This window comes from Phascolarctos cinereus, unplaced genomic scaffold, assembly GCF_003287225.1.
Source record: "Phascolarctos cinereus isolate Bilbo 61053 unplaced genomic scaffold, phaCin_HiC Scaffold_726;HRSCAF=1367, whole genome shotgun sequence".
NCBI lineage: Eukaryota > Metazoa > Chordata > Mammalia > Diprotodontia > Phascolarctidae > Phascolarctos > Phascolarctos cinereus.
The window spans coordinates 210,192,639-210,213,290 of NW_027556098.1; the positions used below are offsets into that span (position 1 = coordinate 210,192,639).

Genomic DNA, 20,652 nt, shown 5'->3' on the forward strand with positions numbered 1-20,652 from the left:
AATTGTCTCATGTATATGATATGGCTAAATTTCTCTAATCTAATAATATTTATAGCCAAGAAAAACAGTATATTAATAAACTATTCTTTTGTGAATGTTCCTGTTCTCAAAACCATTAGTTTGTTTAATACTTTTTGCATTGCTTGGTATTTTATCACATGAAAATATTTGATGAAAATATTCCCAATGTGAAATTAAATAAAGACAGAACTTTTAGCTTTTTTACTTAAAGAACTGGACCTGATAAAGAATAATAGTTCCAGCTTCTTCATCCGTAAAATGGGAGAATTGTATTCTTTGTCTGCTAACGTACCTTCCTAATCAAATCTATGTGCAGAAACATAAACCAAGCTGCCCCTCCCAGTTTTCCCTGTTGTGGACATTTGCTAGCATTTAGCCATTAGCAGCAACACACAATTTGGAAGGTATCGGTGTTGGGCAAAAAAAAGACCAAGTGAAAAATCACAGAATTGGAGCACTAGACGCTTGTAAAGGTAGCATAGTATAGAGAAAAGAAAACTGGACTTGGAGTCATAGGAAACCTAAGTATGAATCTTATCTACTAGCTTGGTGAATACAGGCAGGCCTTCCTCATCTTCCCCAACCTCAACCCTTTCAGCTTAGGCCCTCACCTTTCACTTTACTGAGAAAAGTCGAGGGAGACGCAGCATGGCATAGTGATAGTGGATAGAGAGCTGACTTGCCCTCTATCCAGCCATAAAGGTCTGGGTTCAAGTGTTGCTTCTAATTCATACTGGCTGTGTAACTGGGGCAAATCACTTAATTTCCCCAGCAGTCTAGTCAATTCTATAAGATAAAAAGTTGCAGAAGAGGTACTGACTGGAGTTACCCCGTCCAGGAAGTCTTTCATTGAGTCCAACTCTTAGTGACCCTGTTTGGAGTTTTCTTGGCAAAGATATTGGAGATGTTTGCCATTTATTTCTCCAGCTCATTTTACAGATGAGGAAACTGAGGCAAACAGGGTGAAGTGACTTGCCCAGGGTCACACAGCTAGTAAGCATCTGAGGCCAGATTTGAACTCAGGAAGATGAGTCTTCCTGACTCCAGGCCCAGCACATGGTCCACTGAGCCATTTTGCTGCCTAGGAAGTCCCTTATACCAATAATTTCAAAGGTCCAGTCTCTCTTCTCTATATAATCAAAACAAAAAAGAAAGCAAGAAAGCAAGCAAGCAAGCAAGCAAGCAAACAAGAAAGAAAGAAAGAGAAGAGAGAGAGAAAGCAAGAGAAAGCTAAGCGCATTTGCAATGATCCCCTTCACTTCATCTCAAAATCATTGACACCATCCCCCACTCTCTTGCTTTTCAGCAGTCTCCTGCAATAAGGTAACTTTCTCTTTGCAAAGACCAACCTCTTTATATGTGCCTTTGGTCCCATTCCCTCCTACCTTCTTCAACAGGGTGCCTCCTCAATCATCTCCCCCACCCCCAGCCAATCACAGCCTCTCACTATTTACTGGTTCCTGGCATTTTGCCTTCAAACATGCCCAAGTCTCCTCATCCTTAAAAATCCTTCACTAGACTGACCCTACCATATTATTATCTTATATCTCGCCATCTTTTCTTAACCAAACTCATGGAAAATGCTACCTAAACTTGTCTCCACTTCCTTTCCCCACACTTGTTCTGCCACCCTTTGTAAGCTGGCTTTTGACCTTATCATTCAACCAAAACTGTTCCCTCAAAAGTTACCAGTGATGACTTAATTACCAGTTCTGATGGTAATTAGAAATTGAAGGGTTGTCCATCAATTGGTGAATGAGTGAGCAAGTTGTGATATGTGATTGTAATGTACTATAAGAAATGATGAGAAATTTCAGAAAAATTTGGACTTATAAGAACTGATGCAAAGTGAAGTAAGTAGAACCAGAAGAACATTATACATAGTAATAGCAATATTGTATGATGAACAACTGTGAATAAATTAGCTCTTCTCAGCAATACAATAATAGTAGACAATTCCAAAGGACTCATGATAAAAAATGCTATCCACCTCCAAAGAAAGAACTGATAGAGTCTGAATATAGACGAAAACATACTATTTTCACTTTCCTTATTTTTGTGGGGGTTTTTTGGGTTTATGTTTTCTTTTACAACATGATTAATATGGAAATATGCTTTGCATGATTGCACATGTGTAACAAATTGCTTACCATTTCAGGGAGGAAGGAATGACAGGAGAGAATTTGGAATGGAAATTTTTTTTTAAATGAATGTTAAAAATTGTTGGGTTTTTTTTTTACAAATAATTGGGAAAAATAAAATATTATTCAAAATATCAGTGAAAATAAAGGCAATCTGATAAAAAATGATTGCCTGGCAGAGGGGCAGTAAGGGATGAAGGAGAAAATTTAGGTGATGTAAAAACAATATATATCAATAAAATTTACTTTTTAAAAACAGTAAAAAAAAATCAAGGCATGACATGATGAGGACCTACAAAAGAGTTGTGTCAGTGTCAGAAGAGAAAAAGGACATAGAGGAAAGATGATACGAAGATGAAATTGACAGGGATCAGCAACATTTTGGCTATGGGGGAATGACAGATAATGAGAAATCCAAGATGACTCCTAGGTTGTGAGCCTGAGGGATAGGAGGATGGTGTTGCCCTCTCCAGCAAAGGGGAAAAGAGGAGGGAGGAGGAAAGGTAATGAGTTCCATTTTGGACATATAGAATTTAAGATGTCTATGGACACCCAATTCAAGATACCTAGAAGGCAGTTGGAGAAACAAGATTGGAGGTCATCAGATAGTTTTGGATAGGATAGTTAGATTTGAGAATCATCATTCGCAGATGATGATAATTAAATCCACTGGAGCTGATGAGATCACCAAGTGAAGTAGTATAAAGGGAAATGAGAAGAGAGCTGAGGACAGAGCCCTGAGGGACACCCATGGTTAGACGTCATGGTCTGGAAGATGGTCTAGCAAAAGAAATAGAGGAGTGGCATATAGATAGGAGAAGAACCATGAGAGAGTGATATCCTAAAAACCTAGAAAGAATAGAGTGTCAAAGAGTGGTCAACAATATAAAAGGCTGCAGAGAAGTCAAGGAAAATGAGGATTGAGAAGAGATCTTTGAAGTGGGCAACTAAGAGATCATTAGTAATTTTGGAGAGAGCAATTTTTGTGGAATAAAGTTGGAAGCTAAGTTATAAGGGGTTAATGAGAGAGTGAGAGGACAGAAAGTGGAGGCACTTATTGTAAATAGCCTTTTAGAGGAGTTTGGTTACAAAAGGCAGAAGAGATAAAGGACAATAGGGGATGGAACAATCGAGTGAGAATTTTTTCAGAATGGGGTAGAAATGGACGTGTTTGTAGGGAGTAGGAAATGAGCCAGGAGAGAGAGAGAGAGAGAGATTGAAAATAAGTGAAAGAGGGGACAATCTGTTAGAGGAGATGGGAAAGAATGGATCACTTGAATAAGTAGAAGGGTTGGCCTTGGTAAGGAGGAAAGCCACTTCATCACATGAAACAGGGGTGAAGTAGGAGAAAGTGGCAGAAGCCAGCCATGTGATAGGGGATAAGGAAACAGAGAGAAGAGGGAGTTCACAACAAATGATCTTGTTTTTTTCTGTAAAATATGAAGCAAGTTTCTCAGCTGAGAGAGTGGAGATGAAAAGTTTTAGAAAATCCACTGTGGATAGTGGGATAGGGAGTTGATAAGGGACATACAAAAGGTTGCCTAGAAGCAGCAAGGGCCCGGTTGAGGTTGGATAACAGAAATTTGTAGTGGACCCAGTCAAAATGGTTTCATGATCTTCTCAGCATGTGTGTAGGAGCAAAGGAGATGAATGATGGAAGTGACCCAAGTCTGAGGCTTAGGTGGGTATAATTGATGATATAATGAGCTGGGGATCCAAGAAAGAAAGACAGTGTAGAATTGAACTAGCTCACCAAGGGGTTCAAGAAAGGGAGAAGAGGAAAGAGTGACTAATGCAGGGAAGATGGCCTGGGAGAGAACTGAGGGGTCAAGGGATTGGAGGTCATGGAGAAGATGAAGAATAGTTTTGTAAAATAAGGCAGAGGAAGAGTTGAAAATCCAATAGATTATGGTAAGATAAGGAGATGTCAGAATTCTTGAGTATGGAGGTGATACATTTGTGGGTGATGGTAAGACCAAAGGTATGAACATTTTTGGTTATAGCTGAAGTGCTGGGGAGGAGTAGCTCAAGAGAGGTGAGTATACAGAGAAACTGAGTGGTTAGAGTATTTGAGGGAGAATCAATATATATGTTAAAGTCCTCTAGTGTGAGGACAGAGGTTGGGAAAGAAATAAAAATTGTGAGCCAGGTATCAAACTGAGGAAGGAAGAAGAGTGATTTCTGTAGACGATAGCTATCAAGATTTTGATTGGGGTAGATATAAATCACATTATCCTCAAAAGAAGGCGGGTTACTAAGAGATGGAAGGAGAAAAAACTGGAAGTGGCAATGGGGAGCAAGGAATTCCTATTCTCCCACCCCAGTCAGTGAGCTAAGAAAAATGCGTAAAAGTACAGTCAATCCTGGACAGGGTGGTCAGGGAGGCTATGTCATCAGGGGGAAGCCAGATTTCAGCAATAACTAGTAGATGGAAGGAGTGGGAGAAAAAAAGATTTAAGATGAAGGAAAGCTTACTGCCTATGGAATTCCAGGGGGAGCGGTGGAAGGGCTGGGTGGAGTTAGCTTGAAACTTTGGAGTAGGAAGGTTTAGGGGGGTAGAAATGAGGAATTGGATGGTAGGGGGTGTTGGAGCGAAATTCAGATGATAGTCTACAGGGGTTCAGACTCACTGGGATGTGAGGTTGCGATCAGGTATGAGAATGTTCATTGAGTGCAAGGCATCATGCCTTTAACCTCAAAGGATAGGCGAATCATGATACAAGAGGCTTGAAGTCAAAAGGAGAGTTGCCCTTCTTTGCAACAGAGCTTCTCCACATCCCGGCTGGGAGAGTAGGCTGGTAACAGAAGGTGGAAGTTGCCTTGTGCTGGCATAAATGGAAGTGGTTACTTTGAGGCAAGTAGAAGACTCCTGGCCTGGCCCCTAGCAGCCTGTCCTTCAGGGGGCATGCTGCACCTGGCAAGAGATGGAAGGCACAAGGTGCTGGCACGCCAGTCACTTGAGGAGTGTGGCTATGAGGCAGCAGCAGAAAGTGATACACTCTCTAAAAGGTGCCTGACCTGGCTCCTAGCAACTTTTCATCAAGGGATATCCCTCACTGCTCTCACCTCACGTGATTCAATTAGTTGCCAGATCTTGTTATGTTTATCCCCACAACACTTCTCCAGTCCTCTCCTCTCCATCAACAATGGCCACCATCATGTTCTTTTTATTTTTATCTCACCTAAATTTTTCACTAGTTGGACTCACTGTTCAGCTCACAGTTGCCTTCTAATTGCTCTCCTTACCCCCTCTCTTCCCATTCTAATATATTCATCATGAAGCTTCTGAAAAGGTTTTCTTGAAGTATAGATCTGGCTTTGTTACTGTGCTACTCAACAAATTGCAAATGCCTCCCTATTGCCTCTAGGCTAAGATAAAAACTTCATAAAAATGCTTCTACTGCCATTTACAACATTACTCCCTACAATAGCATGATACTCTTATCAAATTTTAATGTGGAAGAACCCAGGTTAGTAGATAGATTTACATTTGCCATATGTAAGCCATGTCTTCTTCCTTTCTCCCTCTGCATCATATAAAAACGGCATGCAGGGAAAAAAAATTTGATATATCACATTAGCTTTTAAGGTATCTACTAATCCTGTCCAGTGTTATAAAATAGTTCAATTGTAATTGTATAGATGGTAATCTTTTGCACAGTTGGCAACCAGAAATTTATTGTTGTATATTGTAATTCACTGTCACATTAGAGTGATAAACAAGAACCAAGTCCGTTTTTGAAGCCAGTGAATTTCACGAAATGTCACTATTTCTAGTTACTAAGGGTCTTTCTTTTTTCCCCGGCTCAGGTGCTGTCTTATCATGCAACATGTTCAAAAGCTGAAGTTGACAAATTTAAGGTAAGGAATTTAAGGGTAAATAAAACCCCAAACTCACACATACCCAATCCATGCTCCCTTCCCCACTTACTCCCATACTTATCCCTTTCTTTGCAGTGATACATCTCTCTGACATTAACCTTAGATATTCAGTGTTGAAGAGGACTTTTAGAGAGGGAGGAAGGGCAATCTTGCAATTGGAAGAAATGTATGCATAAAATACAGTGGCCTTTTTACAAGGCTGCTTTATAGACTTTTTATGTGATTCAACCCTAGTCTGTTCCCCTTGGCAAGGGGAAGTAGTTATTAAATGAATTAATTAAGAAGGATTTTGAAGTGTCAGGATCTGTGCTGGGGAGATAACAAACAGCAAAAGCTTAACAGTCTCTGATCTAGAGACTGGTAGAAACAATTGATAAGAGCGTAGATAAAGATATGTATAGATATACATGATATGTATACACATATATTTATGTTTATATGTCTATATGTACACCTATATTTACATTTATCATTACATACATATATGCATATATTTACATTTATATACACATGTATTTATATATACATACATACACATAAGTAGAAACAAAGTATATAGAAAGTAACTTGACCTTTCCGCTGGCTCCGCCATATTCCAGTGAGCTACCAAAATGATGAACGCAAAAAGAAAAAGGAGAGGGACCCCCTACACATTTTCTAGGCCCTTTCAAAAACATGGTGTTGTCCCTTTGGCTATGTATATGTGAATATACAAGAAAGGTGATACTGTAGATATCAAAGGTATAGGCACAGTTCAGCAAGGAATGCCCCACAAATGTTGACATGGCAAGACTGGACGGGTCTATCACGTTACTCAACATGCTGTAGGCACTGCTGTAAACAAACAGGTTAAGGGTAAGACTGTAGCCAAGAGAATTAATGTGCGTATTGAGCATATTAAGCATTCCAAGAGCAGAGACAGCTTCCTGAAGCACGTGAAGGAAAATGATCAGAAGAAGGAAGCCAAAGAAAGAGGCACTTGGGTTCAACTGAGACATCAGCCTGCTTCACCCAGGGAAGCACGCTTTGTGAGAACTAGTGGCAAGGAACCTGAGCTGTTGGAACCGATCCCCTATGAATCCATGGCATAAATGGCTGTAAAATAAAACCAATAAAAAGAATTCTTGGGTTAAAAAAAAGCAACTTGAAGTAAATTTAGAAGGCAGGTAGATGGTGAAGTGGATAGTGTGCTAGGTCTGGAGTCAGGAAGACCTGAGTTCAAATCTAGCCTCAGACACTTACTAGCTATATGACCCTGGGCAAGTCACTCAACCCTGTTTGCCTTAATCCACCGAAGAAAGAAATGTCAAACCACTCCAGTATCTTTGCTGAGAAAACTCCGTGGCCAGTGTGGTCCATAGGATCACAAAGAGTCAAATACAACTGAACAACAAAGAAGGAAATTTAGGAAGCACCAGTACCTGAGTAAGCGTCAGCAAACATGTCATGTGGGAGATAGCCTTGAGCCCTCAGGAGGGACTAAATTTACTGACTGAGAAAACCAAGGCTTGGAAAGACCAACATGCAGGGTAAAACAGTAAATATAATCTTTTGATTGGCAAGAAGAGAAAAAAGGGTAGGAATTAGTGGAGTAAAACAGAGGTCATACTTCCACTAACCATAACTATTTGAAACATACCTGTCATCCTAAAAGTAAGAAGAAAAAGAGCTCTGAGCCCCAAATAACTGACTGTAAGCCATTGACCTTCAAGCTGGAAGAGGTGAAACCACTTTCCCACCTTCATCCAAGCAATTACTTCCAGTAAGTAGAAGAGCAGCAACTAAAACTGTAACAATAGCAGAGAGGAAACAGAAAACCCACAGGAAAACAGAAGGTTTGAGATTTTCAGAGTTAGGTGTAAACATTCCAACACACCCTTAGGTTTTGTTCAGTCATTGTTCAGTCCTATCTGACTCTTCATGACTCCATCTGGAATTTTCTTGGTGAAGATACTGGAGTGGTTTGCCATTTCCTTCTCTAGCTAATTTTACAGATGAGGAAACTGAGGCAAATAGGATTTAGTGATTTGCCCAGAGTCACATGGCTAGTAAGTGTTTGAACCTGGATTTGAACTCAAGTCTTTGTGACTCTAGGCCCAGCACTCTATCCATTGTACCACCTAGCTGCCCACATGCCCTAGAAAATACCTCCTAAGGTCATCACTATATTATGGCCCAGTAGAAATGTTGTTCATAACAATGTCCCTAAGTCTTAGAATCACTATTTTCCCTCAAATGATTCTCAATCCACTCATCCAACTGCTAAGACACTCCTTGAATTACTTTGTGTTTACTCCATACATATTTTATATTTATTTATGTGTGTGTGTTGTATCCTGCAGTAGAAGGTAAGTTCCATAAGGGTCAGGACTGCTTAATTTTTGCTTGTGCCTAGCATAATTCCTAAGACATAATAGATGCTTAAATGTTTATAGAACTAATCAACTAATTACTTAAGAAATTGTCGACTGTGTATACTCTTTTGGAATGAATATACTATATATATTTTTAAATTATTTGTATGCAAAGTAATTAACATAAAAAGAAAACTTCAGCATTTTTCTTTTCCTTTTTTTTTTTTTGTGAGACAGTTAGGGTTAAGTGACTTGCCCAGAGTCACACAGCTAGTGAGTGTTATGTGTCTCAGGCTGCATTTGAACTCAGTTCCTCCTGACTCAGGTCTGGTGCTCTACCCATTGCATTACCTAGCTGCCCCCAACTCTGGCATTTTTCAGGGCAAAAAATTCATTCACTTCTGTGGAATACTTCAGTCCTCCATGACACCAGAAAATGAGGTGTTATGATTTTATTAATAATAATAAATATAATAGAAAGAAGACAGAAGGAAGACAACAAGGCTGAGGAAGGAATAATAAGGGATATTTTGTGGGACATGTCAAGAGGCTGAGGAAGTCACAGTACACAGATGTCTGGTCTACAGCAAAATATTGTCTTTTATGCTTTGGTTTACATCCTTTGTAGGATTTGCCAGGTTTTTCTACTATCTAATTTTATCTTCCAAAATATGAGGTATTCAAATTTTAGAGCAATAGCTTATTTCTTTTTAAGATCATTAAGATTATTAACTTACCTAATTTATACCAGGCATTATTCTGCAAGAAGAGAACTGGTAACTCATAATAATACAATTGAGATACAGTGAATAATTATAATCTAACAATTTTTTCTTGATGTAGAAAGTAAGTAAAATACTCTTATAATTGTTAGTTGATGTGTGTTATAACTATAGCAATAAGACCAAAATACATATGGCCTTAGAAACAATATTGATCAGGGAGAGTCAGGGGCATCATTCTCTGCCTGGGCATTCACAAGAGTAGTTCCAGAGTATTGTTAATGAATTACGGTAAATAAATGCTTTGATTTGACCATCTATATGTAGAAGATTTATGCCTACACTAATGCACATCGGTTTCTTTGCCAACTAGAGAATATGCAGAATGTTTTATGGTAATGAGAGTCAGTGTAGTAAAGTAGATGGAGTGTTGGAATTAGTGTCTGGAGACCTGGGTCAAAATGCTAGCCCAGATATTTAATAGCCCTGTGATCTTGGCAGGCTGGTCAACCTCTCACAGCCTCAGTTTCTTCATTCTTAAAAGAGGAATAATAATATTTATATAGGTGTGATGAAGAGGAACCGTTTAACAGTTTCCTGAATCTTTCTTTAATAAGGTAGAATTCCTTTGATAAGGTTTACTCTTCATTAAAAACTTTAAAATACATGATCATTTTTTTTCTGGCATTTATGATGTTTTACTGATAAGACATAAACTTGCCTTGCCTTGGGCCAGGTCAGTTTCAGAGCATTCTTTGGACTTGAGCTTTGAAAGAGGGGTACTAGACAGGCATACAGCAAAGGAAGTAGGAAGAACCAGAGTTAAGATAGCCAGAGAAAAAACGTTCTGACACCAACAGGCTCTGATGCCCTGGAGGGAAGCCTTGGCTTTCCTATGACAGTTTTTGCAGTTTCTAACCTGAAGGCTCTAGAAATGATAGAAGAGGTGGTTCAGTGGAAAGAACACCAGCCCTGAACTCAGGAGGGCTTGTGTTCAAATCCAGCCTCAGACACTTACTGGCTGTATGATCCCAATTGCCTCCAAAAAATGACAGAAGAAAGACGTAACAGTGGAGCAGCAAGAACTTCTTAGATCAATCTGGGAATTGTAGGATCAAGTATCAGGAAACATGGAGACAAATGAGCCGAATGATAGAGGAGCTCTTAGGACACAATTCCTGGACCAAAACTTCTATACCTGCAGTAGGAGATCCTGAACAATGAAAAAAAATCCTGGACCAGGTGGAAGCTAAAGCTAAGAAATGGCCAAGGACAGAACCATGATGTACCAGAGCAAATCTGGACTTTGCTTCATTTGTACAGTGAGTTATATGGACTGTGAAGGTCCAGGGAAAAGAAGCGACTCTCTAGTGACTCCAAGTGCTTCCTTCTCCCAATGGGAGTCCTCAATCTCAAGGTAGTACTATACATTTCAAGGATTGTATCAGTCCCTTGGGGAGGTGGAACTCACCACATGACTTTATTGCTACCCCAGATACTTTCCCTTTGGTGTGAGAGATAGAATGCATAGCTCAATTCTGGAGAAATATTATAAGTGTGGAAGATTATATTATAATATTAGTTCACTGACAGAGAACAGGCCAAACATAAAGGGAAGAAGTGTCAAGATGAGTGTTGTCAAACTCAAACAGAAACTGGAGGCCACTAAACCATACATAAGGATACCTGTGAGACACACACACTGACTTTGAGAACCACATATTAACATTATCTAAGTTCTATTGCATTTTTATTCATTTTGTTAAATTCTTTCCAATTACATTTTAATCTGGCTCCCATACTTGAGAGTACTGCCATCTACCAATGGCTGATGCTTCTTATCTGGGTAATTTATGGACTTGAGTGTAAATCCATTGTATTTTACATTTCTTGTTGGATTAAGTTAAGTTTGTCTTATATTTGATCTATTGTTAGCCTGAATTTTTGCATGGAACTAAAGGACCCTTTTATTTTTTATTTTTGTTTTTTTTATATATATATTAACCGAGAAACAAGGCAATTTCTCATCTTCTCAGGGAAACCCTAGCCAGAGGTATAAATCAAATAGAATAATTTGAGAGACTTGCTCCCAAATTTGAGCCCAACCTTTGTAAATGGAGACCTTTGGTTTGGACAACAAAAAGAGTAGGGTCTCTCTCTCTCTCTCTCTCTCTCTCTCTCTCTCTCTCTCTCTCTCTCTCTCTCTCTCTCTCTCTCTCTTTCTTTTCTTAGCTGTATTAGGAGAAAAAGAAACAGTGAGATCACTGTTTAGGGTGAACAAGGCCATGATAACTGATGATAGGGAGAATACAGGGCCATACAATTATTATTTTGCTTCTGTTTTCTCTGCCAAGGAAAACAAACTTTGAACTGAAAGGTACAGAACAAGAATGTCAAAAAGGGAGTTGGTGCCTAAGATAAATAGATAGTAAGAGAGCACATTGATGTCTTTGATGAATTAAAGTTGCCTGACCCAAGTGAATTACATTTTCAGGTACTGAAAGAAATGATAGATGGGATTTTTGAACAGCTGTCATCAGTGATATCTGAAAGATCATGGAAAAATAGAGAAGGGAAGGTATTATGCCAATTTTCAAGGAAGAAATAGAAATGGAATCTGCTAACTATAGTCCAGTGAGTTGGCTTTGATTCCTGGCAAAACTCTAGAAGGTCGTATTAAAGACATTTTCATTAGCTATTCATTAACCCTCTCCTTTGTTCGGTCATTATCTATCTCTTGCCTCCTTAATGAGGCACCCAAGGCCTCTTCTCCTGGGACCTCTTCTTCTCTCTTCTTATACCCTTGTTTGTTGATCTCCCCAGCTCCAATGGATTTAATTATCATCTCTATGCAGATGGATCCCAGATCTATATAGCCAACCCTTCTCTCTCTCTCTCTCTCTCTCTCTCTCTCTCTCTCTCTCTCTCTCTCTCAGTCTCTCTCTCTCTCTCTCTCAGTCTCTTTCTCTCTCTCTCTCTCTCTGTCTCTCTCTCTCCTGGGCTCCAGCCCTCCATCACCAATTGCCTGTTGGACTTTTCTCATTTGATATTCTGTAGGCATCTCAAACTTACACTTCCCAAATAGACCTCATTATTTTTCCCCCCAAAACTCATCCCTTTCCTGAACTTCCCTTTTCCTGTTAAGAGTGCCCCATATCCTTCCAATTATCTGTATTTACAACATAACAGTAATCCTTTACTCCTCACTTTTCCCTCACCCTCTAAATCCAATCATTTGCAAAGTCTCATTGACACTAGCTTCACAATAAATAATGATGATGATGATGATGATGATAACAATAGCTAGCATTTATATAACAATTTAGTGTTCTCAAAACACTTTGCAAGTATTATCACATTTTTCCCTCATAACCCTGGGAGTTGGCTAGTATTATCTTTTTTTTTACAGTTGAGGAAACTGAGGCTGAGAGAACTTGGTTGACTTGCCCAGGGTCATGAAGCTAGTTAGTGTTTATGGCATAATAATAATGACATTTATATAGCACCTGCTATGTGCCAGACACTGTGCTAAGCACTTTACCCTTATCATCTCATTTGATCTTCACAACAACCCTGGGAGGTAGGGGCTATTATTGTTCCCATTTTATAGGTGAGGAAACTGAGATAAACCAGGTTAAATCACTTGCCCAGGCTGACAGCTAGTAAGTGTCTGAGGTCATATTTCAACTTGGGTTCAGTCATTATCCATCTCTTGCCTCCTTAATGAGGCACCCAGGCCTCTTCTCCTGGGCCCTCTTCTTCTCTCTTCTTATACCCTTGTTTGTGGATCTCCCCAGCTGGATCCAGGTCCAGCACTCAGTCCCCTGAGTGCCACCTAAGCTACCACAGTATCCGTCACATCTGTCTACTCATCTGCCTACACAAGCCACCACCCTAGCGCAGCCCATCAGCACCTCTCTCCTGTACTATTGTAATGGCATCCTAACTGGTCTCCCTTTCTAAAATCTCCCATCTTGAATCCTGCTTGCACAAAACTGCACAAGTCTGACCATGTCACTATCTGGCTCAGAAAGCTCTGGTGGCTTCCTGTTGCTAGGATAAAATGCACACTCATACATTTGGCTTTTGAAGCTCTTATCATCTAATTCTTTTCTAAGCTTTGTGCTTATTATTTCCCTTCATGCTTACTATACATCCCTCGGGTACAACATTCCATTCTCCATCTATCTGCACTGCTCTGGCTGTCCTCAGTGCCTGAAATGTAGCCCCTCTTTAGCTCTAGCTCTTAGAGTATCTAGATCTGTTCAAAGATCATTTGAAATGCCACCTCCTATGCAAGGCCTTTCTGGGTTCCCCAAGCTGCAAATGCCCCTAAAATTATTTTGCATTTACTTTGCATGTATTTTATATTCACTTATCTGAATTCACATTGTTTTGCCTTATAGAACATAAGCTCCTTAATGGCCAAAAATTTTTTGGTTTGTCTTTATATCTCCAGCCCCTTATATGATGCTTGGCACATAGTAGCCATTCAATAAGGCTTTTGGATTAATAGATTGATGGAAAGATCTGGGAAATGAAATGAGGATCATAAAGAGATAGCATGGCTTTCATCTATAACACATTATTCTAGACCTTTTTTTGGTAGCATCATTAAACTTGTAGGTAATAGAAATGCTATCAATATTCATTACCTAGATTTTAGCAAAACATTTGATATCTTATCCCATTCTTGAAGAAAGGATGGAGGGAAGTGGTTTAGATAAGTCATGTTAAACTCAAATAGAAGGGCCACTAAACCATACATGTGGCCCTGCAGGTCACATTTTGACTTAGTCACATATTGATATTATATATGTTTTATTATATTTTCATTTGTTTCGTTAACTATTTCTCAATTACATTTTACTCTGATTTGGCCTACACTCAGAAGTGTAACAATTCATGAGTCATATGTTTGATACCTCTGGGTTAGATGAGAGTATAATTGGGTGGATTTAAAACTGATTGATCATTTGGACTCAAAGAATAGTCATTAATGGCTCAATGCCAGCATGGTAGCTCAATGCTAACATGATTTGCCACATATATCTGTGTTTGGTCCTGTGCCGTTTGACATTTTTATCAATTTCTTACATTAGGGCATAGATAGAATTTTATCAAACTTGTAGATGAATCAGAGCTGTGAAAGAGAATTAATAAGCTAGGCAACAATAGGTATCCAAAAATATTTTGACATACTAAAACATTAGAGTGAACCCAGTAAGGTAAAATTCAGTAGGACTAAACATAAAGCCTCAAACTTGGGTTTAAAAAATCTTCCCAAGTAGAAGATGGAGGAGGCATGGCTAAATAGCAATTTGTAGGAAGAGGACTTGGGAGTTTTAGTGGAATACAAACTCCACATGAGCCAGCAGGGTGATGGGGCAGCCAAAGAAGCTAATGCAATCGTGGTCTATGTTAAGAGAATCAGAGTGTCCAGGAATGAAGAGGTGACAGCTTTACATTTGGCCCTGATCAGACCACATCTGAAATATTATGTTCAGTTCTAATCAAGGGTATGCTGGTAAAAACTTAAGAACTGGCTCTCCAAGGAGTGGAAATGAACATGTAACACACTTTAAAGCTTAATTTGCATTATTTATATTTTCTCATCCACTTTTTTAAGTCAAGAGACAATCAACAAAGCAGTAAACCAAACACTGGTTTGTAGTATTTGCCCATTTCTGCTGTGTAAATACAGAATATTGATGCTCCAACACCCCACTGGTTCCAAGGCACCAGACTTTCAGAAGGGCATTGATCAGATAGAGGACAACCAGGATGGTGGGGTAACCAGGCCTTACAAGAATCTGCTGAAGGAACTGGAGACATGTTGACTGGAGAAAAGAATGCTCTGGGAGGACATGATACTATCTTCAACTTCAAAAGCTATCTTTTGGAAGAGGGATTAGGTTTGCTCTTCTTGGTCCCAGAGTATAGAACTAGGAGCAACTGGTGGAAATTATAAAGAGGCAAATTAGACATTATGCAAGGAACTTTTTCCTAACACTTAGAGCTGTCCAAAAAGTGCAGAAGATAGTATGTTTTCCTTCATTGGCGATCTAACAAATGCTGAATTACTACCTGTTGTGTATGTCATAGTAGTTGTTGTTTTCTGGTTATGTATTGAACTAGAAAGCTGCTAGGGTCCCTTCCACCTCTAAAATTCAGTGGTTTTGTTACATGGCGGTAGGGGAGGCAAGGTGGGCGCTCATCAAGGAGGCAAGAGCACTTAGGCAGGATTGTTAGCTTTTGTTCGGGGCCACTGATTACATTTTTATTACCTACAGAATTGTTGTCAGCCAGTCAACAAGTGTTTATTAATCTCCTATTATGTGTCAGGTGTGTTGCCAAGAGCTGAGGATAGAGAGAAAGGCAAAAGACAGTGCCTGTTCTCAATGAGCTCACAGTCTAACGAAGGACACAATATGTAAGCAACTATGTACAGATAAGCAATATACGGGATAAATTGGAGATGATGAACAGAGGGAAGACATTGGAATTAAATGGGATCATGAATGGATCCCTGTAGAAGGTGCGATTTTAGCTGGGACTTGAAGGAAACGGGGCAAACCAGAAGGTAGTGATGCTATAAGGCTAAGTGCTTTGAAAACCTTAACATGAAATGTAAATGAGTTATTATTTTTAATATTAAAGGTTTGATCTGAACCTGTCATTTCATTGATGTAAACCCCTTCAGTTAGGATCTGCAACTGTTAGCCAACTTAGAGTCTTAGAGATTATCTGGAGCAGGAATGGGGAACCTGAGGCCTCGAGGCCACATGTGATCCTCTAGGTCCTCAAGTGTGGCCCTTTGACTGAATCCAAACTTCACAGAACAAATCCTTTTTATTAAGGGTTTTTGTTGCTGAGTTGAGAGGGTCTCACAGCCCATATGCCATGCTGCCTGACTTACTATTTACAGGAATTGAGATAGGAATAGGAATAGGGATAGAAATATTTACTGAGCCTACTGGTATAGAAACACCCTTTACTAGTGCTGGCTGGTACCTCCGCTGCAACTTAAAGTCTTGGTTGCCTGAAGCGCTTGGACGGTGACTTGCCTGATGTCACACAGCCAGTCTGTGTCAAGGCAAGACTATTAATTATAATGTGAAATCTAGACTCAAAGCCATCCCTGGGCAATTGTTGTAGGCTCCATACTAGGGAGTGGGGAGAGCAAGTGTCTGATCTAAGAGGCAGCTTGGTACAATGGAAAGACCATTAGGTTTGGAGTCAGATGATTTTTAGGTTTATTCCTGATTCTTTGTGACTTTGGGTAGGTCACTTGATGTCTATTGGCCTCAGTTACCTGATGTAGAAAAGAAGGGGGTGGGTCTAGATGACTTCTCAGTTCCCTTCCACCTTTAAATCCATGCCCATATGAATACGATCATGAATCAGAGTGCTTTTCTCTTAAGGAGGTAATTAAAGGTAGGGGAGAGGTAGTACCATTGGCTGTTAGCCTCACAAACATGGAATGGAGGACTGACCTTCCCCATTTTCCTACATAGCCTGTAATTTCTAAATTTTCTGTATTCTTCTACTTTACAAGGGAGGGGGAACATGATTTGGCCAGGGCCTTGAAACTACTGATGACCTCAAGTCTCACATCTCTCACTAGGGACAACCCTGTCTGGAATAAACCAAGAAAACTAACCCACAATTGTATACTCATAAATGTCATGAACTGAGTTAATTTTGAATGGTTCTGGTCCATTATTTGTAGGGAATACTGTATGTAGGATAACCATTCATTCACCCCAAGTAAAGAATTAGCTACTTTACAAAGAGTCAGATTTATTCCAATGTGAATAATGTTGCCCTTATGAACTTATTTGCTCACTCTTCTTTGGATCAGGCAGGAGCAACCCAAAAATAGAGAGTGGAAAGTCAAGATTAGATACTGACCTCACTGAAAAGTCACTGATCTTCCACGAAATCGAATTAAGAAAAGCACTAATGGGAAATTTGTGTAGGTTTTAATGCCCATATATATCCCTCTTATCCAATATAAACAGAGGTAATATTGAAAGACCACACTGACAATTAGATCCATTTGAAGAAGACTGATTTAAATGGGTTTAATAACCTGGAGATGCCAGCTGTGATAACATAAGAAAATGAGTTAGCATACCAATTACATGCAGCTGTAATTTTATACCCATTCTTGCATTCTGTGTGGTGGACAGAGCGGACAGTTAACACTTCTGTGTACTGATAATTTGACAGTTTAAATAACTGGAAGGGCATATTCACACTGTATTATTATTTTCTATCATCTTTCATTGCAATTGAGAACTGTATGAGGTTACTTCTGCTGTGATCTGCTAGTTTAGAGCATGATAATGGCCTTGATAATTAAATACCACTAACTCATGAGGTATTTGTGGACTGTACTGCTCATTTTATATTTTAAACATTCAAATAGTAATATCTAGGCCATAAATTTATTTATTAGTAAAATAAATACTGTTGCTCTTTTAATGTAGCATTAGGTTCAACGAGAACCTAGGAAGCTCCTTGTAGACTTTCTGTCCCAAAACAACAGTGGCTTCATGGTGTAAAGGGCCTATTAATAGAGTGAACTCCATTTGCAAAACTGATGTTAGAAGACTGGGTTAGAATCTGCTTTATAGGCAATGTGGATAGAGTGTTGGACTTGAAGTCAAGATGACCTGGTTTCAAATTCTGTCATTTAATAGCTACATGACCCTGGGCAAGTCATTTCAACTCCCTAAGCCTCAGTTTATTTACCTGTAAAATGGATAGAAGAACACCTTCTTTATAGGATTGTTATGAAGCTCAAATTAAATGATGTATGCAAACACATCGCAAGCCTTAAAGCACAACATAAAGGTCAGCTATTATTATCATTAGTAGGCCAGACTTACGAGTTCACTGGAACAGGGAGTTCCCAGTAAGAAAATTTTATCTATCAGTATAGATATGTACTTGCTCTAAAACTTAATCTTAGAGAGATTCCTTGGGACAGGCTAGGTAGCTTGCTCAGAATCACATAGGCATTATGTGTCAGAGGTCTAACTTAAATATAGGACTTCTCCACTCCAAGGTCCGCTTTGTCTACTATACCACACATTCCATTCTTCTCACTTTTTAGATGAGGTTCAGATAGAAATCATCCTGGGACAAGCGGCTAGCCTATTACTACGTGTTCAAGTAAAAGCTAGTGCATATGTGCGTATCTTTAAGATTTGCAATACTTTAATTACGTTATTTTATTTGATCCTTACAACATCCAGGGATATTTTATTATTATTCCCATTTTATAGATGAGGAAACTGAGGCTGAAAGGTTAAGTGACTTTCCCAGGGTCACACAAGTGAGATCTGAGCTTGGGTCTTCCTGATTGCTAACACTCTATCCACTGCACCACCTAGCTGCCTTTACTATTATTCTTATATACTTAATGTTCAGGGTGCAAGTGGCACAGGTGGATAAAGATAAATAAAAATAAAGATAAATAAAAATACATGATTTTGACCTCCATAGCTAGGTCTCTACATTTTGAAAACTTTTTATTTCACGTAGTTTGGAGTTGATGAGTATTGGTGCGGTGACATCTATTTCAATTGTTGTTAATGCATTTTTATGAATTAATATTGTATCCAAGTGATTATGGGGAGCAGTTGGTTCTTTCATAATGGTACAATCCAGTCCAGTTTCTTGGGAATATTTGGGGGGGGTCTGCATTTATCTTATGGAGATTCGTCTTTGGTGAGTCCATGAAAGAGTAAGGTTCTGATGTCATTCCATCCACTGGGTTATGTCTTGCTAGCTTTGTGGAAGGTGCTAAATTTTCACAGTTTTCAGTGATGATTGTACAGTTTCTACTGTTTCCTTCCATATTTACATTGAACACTGGTGTGCACTTCATTAATTGCTGGTGGTGCTGACTTGATACTGAATTGTCATTGTAAAGCTTTCCATTTTTGTAGACAAATAGCCGACTTAGCTATTTATTCTTTGTTTCATTATCAACATAATGTTGGCTGAGTTCAAATGAATATTGTCAGTGGAAGGTTTTTTAATTAATTAGTTAATTATTAATTATTTTAGTTAATTATTAATTAACATTTTAATTTCACTTTTGGATCTTAGGTATTTCATTGGCTTCAGTCATTGTTAAGCCACTTTCAGTTACATTTGACAAATCCAAATATTCTCCTTCTTTCTTCTCCTCCTCCTTCTCCTCATCTTGCTCATTGTTCTTCTCATCTTCCTCTTCCTCCTTATCCTCCTCCTCCTCATCCTTCTTCTCTTCCTCCTGCTCCTCTTCTTTCTCCTTCTTTACCCCTTCAAGGGTAAGAATCCTTTCAGTGCTAACATTCTGATTTGATGAAATGTGACCCAGTTAAAAAGAATAAAACTAGAGTCACAAGTCATTTAAGAAATTATGCCCAAGTTGGTTGTGGTTCTTATGGTGGGTTTTTTTTTTGAGCTTACAGTTAGGTTAAACTGGTCCTTATGAATCTGAGTATTTGACAGAATGATCACGTCTGCCTCACGTAATGATATATTCAAAGAAAAGCCCCCTAGCCAAGACAGAGATTCAGATTTGGGAAGGCAAGATAACTCACTAAATAAATCTATGTAATAAATAATGCATGTTCATTAAGACTAGAGCCCAAACTACACACTGCTGCTTCCAACAAATGTTAAAAGTCTAGGGCCATTTTTCTGTCACTTTCATTAGCAAGCAAGAGGATACAATGCGTCCTATTTCTCTCCATTCCATCCCTCCTCATCCCCATTAAAAAGCAAGGGACAAGAATAGGGACTGAATCTGATTAGATTGGGATAGAGTACTTTTGTAGGAGGAAGTCCCTTTTCCCAATGTGGATCAGCCCATTAAACATGAAAAAAGTTTTAATTTTCAAGAAAATTCTTAAGTGATTCTGAGACTGAAAAGAAAGAGGAAAGCTTTATTCTTAACTCTGACCATTTTCTTTTAACTGAACCACTGTTCTTGCAAACTTTATGATATTTTAATTGACGTTCAGTTGAATCACAGGGACAGCTGCTGGTAGCATGAAAGGAAAAGTATGTGAATGACTCTAACACTGATGTTTAAAAAAAGGGGGTGGGTGGGAGTCCATACATTACTCTAAGGTAATGAATATATAATGCTCTTTTTATTAAAAAAAAATCTCCATGGTCTGTAGTTGTGTTGTCCAAATAAATTCTCACTCTGAGGTTTAAGAAAACTGAGGAAACCAAGAAAATTTGAGACGGTAAAAGTTGGGAAGGCATTGCATCACTCACCACAAGAGGCATGTAAGATCTGTTATTCTGACATATTGCTTGTCTCTCTCCAAGTCTGACTGGCTATCTAGCTGCACAGAAATCTCTTGTCATCTGGGAAGCTCAGGGGAAAGAGAACAGTCTTACTTTATAAGATAACATATATATGGGCATGAAGAATATATACTTAATGATAAAGTACTTGTCAACTGATAAAGTCTTATGTTGAAGTCATAAGGACTTATGAACTGGAGACCATTTGGG

The 20,652-nt window shown here is 38.9% G+C and overlaps 1 protein-coding gene and 1 pseudogene across 1 annotated transcript in view; both read left to right on the top strand.

The window, feature by feature from the left end:
- The window catches only part of PDE11A (phosphodiesterase 11A), a 473,077-nt gene that overhangs the window by 282,315 nt on the left and 170,110 nt on the right, over positions 1–20,652 (top strand). Inside the window, 1 exon segment of the mRNA XM_020991048.2 lies at positions 5,973–6,023. Within this exon segment, the coding sequence (XP_020846707.2) occupies positions 5,973–6,023 (51 nt within the window).
- Positions 6,656–7,135, top strand: LOC110211612 (large ribosomal subunit protein eL21 pseudogene; annotated as a pseudogene).